This window comes from Bolinopsis microptera, chromosome 10 (genome assembly GCF_026151205.1).
Source record: "Bolinopsis microptera isolate Bmic1 chromosome 10, MBARI_Bmic_1.0, whole genome shotgun sequence".
In the NCBI taxonomy this organism is placed as follows: Eukaryota; Metazoa; Ctenophora; class Tentaculata; order Lobata; family Bolinopsidae; genus Bolinopsis; species Bolinopsis microptera.
Genome location: NC_087081.1, coordinates 18,103,178 through 18,110,258, shown reverse-complemented (window position 1 = coordinate 18,110,258; position 7,081 = coordinate 18,103,178). Strand labels below are relative to the sequence as shown.

The 7,081-nt window shown below is 43.8% G+C and overlaps 1 protein-coding gene across 1 annotated transcript in view; it reads left to right on the top strand.

The window, feature by feature from the left end:
• The first annotated feature begins 1,470 nt into the window (after positions 1-1,470).
• The window catches only part of LOC134821770 (uncharacterized), a 55,359-nt gene continuing 49,748 nt past the window's right edge, over positions 1,471-7,081 (top strand). Inside the window, exons 1-5 of the mRNA XM_063832536.1 lie at positions 1,471-1,562; positions 5,338-5,398; positions 5,623-5,723; positions 5,890-6,012; positions 6,165-6,281. Of these exons, the coding sequence (XP_063688606.1) occupies positions 5,941-6,012; positions 6,165-6,281 (189 nt within the window). The 5' untranslated portion in view covers positions 1,471-1,562; positions 5,338-5,398; positions 5,623-5,723; positions 5,890-5,940. The remainder of the gene's footprint in view (positions 1,563-5,337; positions 5,399-5,622; positions 5,724-5,889; positions 6,013-6,164; positions 6,282-7,081) is intronic.

The following is a 7,081-nucleotide window of genomic DNA, read 5'->3' as shown; positions in this document are numbered from 1 at the left end:
CTCTTCTACTATTCAATACACTTAAACTATTATAGTACCTACAATAGGTGTTGTAGTTTAGTACTTACTCTTCTACTATTCAATACACTTAAACTATTATAGTACCTACAATAGGTGTTGTAGTTTAGTACTTACTCTTCTACTATTCAATACACTTAAACTATTATAGTACCTACAATAGGTGTTGTAGTTTAGTACTTACTCTTCTACTATTCAATACACTTAAACTATTATAGTACCTACAATAGGTGTTGTAGTTTAGTACTTACTCTTCTACTATTCAATACACTTAAACTATTATAGTACCTACAATAGGTGTTGTAGTTTAGTACTTACTCTTCTACTATTCAATACACTTAAACTATTATAGTACCTACAATACCTATATATATTATTATTGTATCTACAGTACCTATATATATTATTATAGTATCTACAGTACCTAAGCTATGTATTATAGTACTGTATTGGATATTGATAATATTCACTGATAATTGATAATACCTACAGTAAAACTCCGATTTACCACAAAGGCGTTATTAGTGTTGTGCTAGTGTTGGAATTCCCCAATCGAATCAAACGAATGGAACCGGAACCTATATTTCAAACTACACGAGAAAACCTTATTCAATTTCCTCCTGCTCTGATATTTCGTTTATTTTGATCCTCGTATACGTTTATTTACTTACTTATTTCTCGTGTCTATATAATGCTCCTACATTCACGTGCAATATTTAAACAGTGATGTCATGCTTGACACTTTCTGAATGTTTCTTAGATAATATGCTTGATCATATGATAAGTATGCTTGACAATTATTGAGTGTTCCACAGTTTGAGAACGTTTTCCACGTCACGATGACGTTTGTAGTTGTGGTGAACATTAAATTGTCAATATCATGCAATAAAAACTTCACAGTAACATGACAGTAACATGATTACTTAAGTCGGACCTATTCGGGAGTTCTGGTGAACTAAATTGTAAATTGTAACGACGTCACGTGGTCAACCATTTCAGGTTAACTACATAGCATTCATGGAACATATGTTTGGAATGCACTCGTTTGCAATTAGAAAATTTCGACGGGGAAATTACGATGCTTGACTGCAGTTGAGTGTCTAAATTAAATAAATAGACACTGAGTGTTTTTGTTAATAAAAATATTATTAATTTCCCCCCCCCCTCCCCCATAATATTACCGACTAAAGTATTAAACATCTTTCAGATACTGATCATATCTGTTCATCAGTCAGGTTGGTGGCAGCTTCAATGCAGTCATGGTTTATATGGCTCGTGAGGCAAAACGACAATCAGAATACGTTTTTCCTCGATACTTGATCGTCTCCAGTAGCGCTATCACATCAACAATGATTAAAATTGACCTTGGACCCCCCCCCCCCCACCCCTCTAGCTCTCTGGCTTTAAGTTATACCAATGATAATCATATTTTGAAAATTAACAATGTAACTTTAATCTAAGTATGGCTATGATGTTAGAAAACTGCCACTCATCTCTGAAAAATCATGGAGCAATGAATAAAAGACAGGTGAATAAATTGTTATGTTGATATTATATTAATCAATGATATGTCAACTAATCAGGGGTGCACCCCTGATTAGTTGACAGGTGCACCCTGATTAGTTGACAGGTGCACCCTGATTAGTTGACAGGTGCACCCTGATTAGTTGACAGGTGCACCCTGATTAGTTGACAGGTGCACCCTGATTAGTTGACAGGTGCACCCTGATTAGTTGACAGGTGCACCCTGATTAGTTGACAGGTGCACCCTGATTAGTTGACAGGTGCACCCTGATTAGTTGACAGGTGCACCCCTGATTAGTTGACAGGTGCACCCTGATTAGTTGACAGGTGCACCCTGATTAGTTGACAGGTGCACCCTGATTAGTTGACAGGTGCACCCTGATTAGTTGACAGGTGCACCCTGATTAGTTGACAGGTGCACCCTGATTAGTTGACAGGTGCACCCTGATTAGTTGACAGGTGCACCCCTGATTAGTTGACAGGTGCACCCTGATTAGTTGACAGGTGCACCCTGATTAGTTGACAGGTGCACCCTGATTAGTTGACAGGTGCACCCTGATTAGTTGACAGGTGCACCCTGATTAGTTGACAGGTGCACCCTGATTAGTTGACAGGTGCACCCTGATTAGTTGACAGGTGCACCCTGATTAGTTGACAGGTGCACCCCTGATTAGTTGACAGGTGCACCCTGATTAGTTGACAGGTGCACCCTGATTAGTTGACAGGTGCACCCTGATTAGTTGACAGGTGCACCCCTGATTAGTTGACAGGTGCACCCCTGATTAGTTGACAGGTGCACCCCTGATTAGTTGACAGGTGCACCCTGATTAGTTGACAGGTGCACCCCTGATTAATTGACAGGTGCACCCCTGATTAGTTGACAGGTGCACCCCTGATTAGTTGACAGGTGCACCCTGATTAGTTGACAGGTGCACCCCTGATTAATTGACAGGTGCACCCTGATTAGTTGACAGGTGCACCCTGATTAGTTGACAGGTGCACCCTGATTAGTTGACAGGTGCACCCCTGATTAGTTGACAGGTGCACCCCTGATTAGTTGACAGGTGCACCCCTGATTAGTTGACAGGTGCACCCTGATTAGTTGACAGGTGCACCCCTGATTAATTGACAGGTGCACCCTGATTAGTTGACAGGTGCACCCTGATTAGTTGACAGGTGCACCCTGATTAGTTGACAGGTGCACCCTGATTAGTTGACAGGTGCACCCTGATTAGTTGACAGGTGCACCCTGATTAGTTGACAGGTGCACCCTGATTAGTTGACAGGTGCACCCTGATTAGTTGACAGGTGCACCCTTATTAGTTGACAGGTGCACCCTTATTAGTTGACAGGTGCACCCTTATTAGTTGACAGGTGCACCCTTATTAGTTGACAGGTGCACCCTTATTAGTTGACAGGTGCACCCTGATTAGTTGACAGGTGCACCCTGATTAGTTGACAGGTGCACCCCTGATTAGTTGACAGGTGCACCCTGATTAGTTGACAGGTGCACCCTGATTAGTTGACAGGTGCACCCTGATTAGTTGACAGGTGCACCCTGATTAGTTGACAGGTGCACCCTGATTAGTTGACAGGTGCACCCTGATTAGTTGACAGGTGCACCCTGATTAGTTGACAGGTGCACCCTGATTAGTTGACAGGTGCACCCTGATCAGTTGACAGGTGCACCCTGATGAGTTGACAGGTGCACCCTGATTAGTTGACAGGTGCACCCTGATTAGTTGACAGGTGCACCCTGATTAGTTGACAGGTGCACCCTGATCAGTTGACAGGTGCACCCTGATTAGTTGACAGGTGCACCCTGATTAGTTGACAGGTGCACCCTGATTAGTTGACAGGTGCAACCTGTTTAGTTGACAGGTGCACCCTGATTAGTTGACAGGTGCACCCTGATTAGTTGACAGGTGCACCCTGATTAGTTGACAGGTGCACCCTGATTAGTTGACAGGTGCACCCTGATTAGTTGACAGGTGCACCCTGATTAGTTGACAGGTGCACCCTGATCAGTTGACAGGTGCACCCTGATTAGTTGACAGGTGCACCCTGATCAGTTGACAGGTGCACCCTGATTAGTTGACAGGTGCACCCTGATTAGTTGACAGGTGCACCCTGATTAGTTGACAGGTGCACCCTGATTAGTTGACAGGTGCACCCTGATTAGTTGACAGGTGCACCCTGATTAGTTGACAGGTGCACCCTGATTAGTTGACAGGTGCACCCTGATTAGTTGACAGGTGCACCCTGATTAGTTGACAGGTGCACCCTGATTAGTTGACAGGTGCACCCTGATTAGTTGACAGGTGCACCCTGATCAGTTGACAGGTGCACCCTGATTAGTTGACAGGTGCACCCTGATTAGTTGACAGGTGCAACCTGTTTAGTTGACAGGTGCACCCTGATTAGTTGACAGGTGCACCCTGATTAGTTGACAGGTGCACCCTGATTAGTTGACAGGTGCACCCTGATTAGTTGACAGGTGCACCCTGATTAGTTGACAGGTGCACCCTGATTAGTTGACAGGTGCACCCTGATTAGTTGACAGGTGCACCCTGATTAGTTGACAGGTGCACCCTGATCAGTTGACAGGTGCACCCTGATTAGTTGACAGGTGCACCCTGATTAGTTGACAGGTGCAACCTGTTTAGTTGACAGGTGCACCCTGATTAGTTGACAGGTGCACCCTGATTAGTTGACAGGTGCACCCTGATTAGTTGACAGGTGCACCCTGATTAGTTGACAGGTGCAACCTGTTTAGTTGACAGGTGCACCCTGATTAGTTGACAGGTGCACCCTGATTAGTTGACAGGTGCACCCTGATCAGTTGACAGGTGCACCCTGATTAGTTGACAGGTGCACCCTGATCAGTTGACAGGTGCACCCTGATTAGTTGACAGGTGCACCCTGATCAGTTGACAGGTGCACCCTGATTAGTTGACAGGTGCACCCTGATTAGTTGACAGGTGCAACCTGTTTAGTTGACAGGTGCACCCTGATTAGTTGACAGGTGCACCCTGATTAGTTGACAGGTGCACCCTGATTAGTTGACAGGTGCAACCTGTTTAGTTGACAGGTGCACCCTGATTAGTTGACAGGTGCACCCTGATTAGTTGACAGGTGCACCCTGATTAGTTGACAGGTGCACCCTGATTAGTTGACAGGTGCACCCTGATTAGTTGACAGGTGCACCCTGATTAGTTGACAGGTGCACCCTGATCAGTTGACAGGTGCACCCTGATTAGTTGACAGGTGCACCCTGATCAGTTGACAGGTGCACCCTGATTAGTTGACAGGTGCACCCTGATTAGTTGACAGGTGCACCCTGATTAGTTGACAGGTGCACCCTGATTAGTTGACAGGTGCACCCTGATTAGTTGACAGGTGCACCCTGATTAGTTGACAGGTGCACCCTGATTAGTTGACAGGTGCACCCTGATTAGTTGACAGGTGCACCCTGATTAGTTGACAGGTGCACCCTGATTAGTTGACAGGTGCACCCTGATTAGTTGACAGGTGCACCCTGATTAGTTGACAGGTGCACCCTGATCAGTTGACAGGTGCACCCTGATGAGTTGACAGGTGCACCCTGATTAGTTGACAGGTGCACCCTGATTAGTTGACAGGTGCACCCTGATTAGTTGACAGGTGCACCCTGATTAGTTGACAGGTGCACCCTGATTAGTTGACAGGTGCACCCTGATTAGTTGACAGGTGCACCCTGATTAGTTGACAGGTGCACCCTGATTAGTTGACAGGTGCACCCTGATCAGTTGACAGGTTGACCAACACCCCTCAACAACTCTCCGAAAACACTCTCTCATTAGAACAGAATACCAAGGTTAGGGGGTGCACTACCTACCAAGGTTAATTAATAACTCGCCATCCATCCGTAAGCCTTTCCATTTTCGATATGAAGGAAACTATGGAAATTGTAACTTGGTGAAACTTATAATAGTGACATAGTAGTAGTACTTATTGTGCGACGTGCGTTTCAGAACTCTCTCCATTTTCACTATAACATAAGGAGAGTGAGTTCACACCACGTGACGTCACATCATTCAGGCGATGGAGTTACAGCACCTCAGTTCTCCATCAGAAGTGTAAACAAAGTGCTGTCCGGAGGAAAGAGGACCGACAGGAGAAAACTTTCTGATGATTTTGTGGTTCGATTTTTGTGCTCTTTTCTCTTAGAATATTAATTGCTTATCGCTTCCTTATTATCAATTTGGCTTTTTGAATTTTTGGTGAAATAATCGCAAAAACAATTCTGAAATTCACCTTTTAGTTTGGTCTGTTCTTATCGGTCAATAAAATGTTCAAACAAACCAGATAAGACGGCAGGATTCAGAAAGGCAAAGTAATCTGCTGTCCAGTTTGTCAATGGAATACATCAACTCTTCTAACGTCCTCTGCTGTGTTAGGGACTCGAATGAACTCTTACAGGCTAAACTGGTATGTGGTGGTGTAAAGGTGGTGGTAAATGTGGTGGTAAAGGTGGTGTGCCGTCACATGATTACTCAAATTGAAAATCTTGGGCTCAGCTATTTTTGTCGTCAATTCGTTGCTAATTTTTCTATTTTCTTTATATTGTAATTACTCGTCAGGCAAGTTCCAGCTCTAGATTAGTTGAGAGGATAAACGACCAAGCGGAAGTGCTTTACAATGATATCCAGCACCCAAAAGCTTTCAAACATCCTACAAACAATATCTCACAGATTAAGGTAGGATTGGGCCACTCTTGTCTGACATCCTACAAACAATATCTCACAGATTAAGGTAGGATTGGGCCACTCTTGTCTGACATCCTACAAACAATATCTCACAGATTAAGGTAGGATTGGGCCACTCTTTCAAACATCCTACAAACAATATCTCACAGATTAAGGTAGGATTGGGCCACTCTTGTCTGACAGCGACTCCGAAGCTAGGTTTTTTGGACAATGGTTTATGTTGGATCCTGATTTAAAACTTTTACAAATAGTACATATACAATACAGCAATGAGAATTTTTTTTAAACGACATCATGAGGCATTATCTTGGGTGAAAGTTGTAGACCATATTGTATAAATACTAAAAGCATGGGTATCCTACTATATTATTGTGTAAATACTAAAAGCATGGGTATCCTACTATACGATTTTCTTGAAACTTTCCATAAAGTATGATGGTTATAGGACGGATCATCTGTTTAACTGTAAGTTTGGGCGAATTTCTTTATGCCAATTTGAGATATCACCTTAAACACAAAAAATATCTCCAAATCAGTGGTTTACAGTGGTACCAAGGCATATATCATAATATCATATCACACTCCTATTATCCCTCCCAAGTCGCCAGACTCCCTCATGCGTTGTCACACTCCCTCATGCGTTGTCACACTCCCTCATGCGTTGTCACACTCCCTCATGCGTTGTCACACTCCCTCATGCGTTGTCACACTCCCTCATGCGTTGTCACACTCTCTCATGCGTTGTCACACTCTCTCATGCGTTGTCACACTCTCTCATGCGTTGTCACACT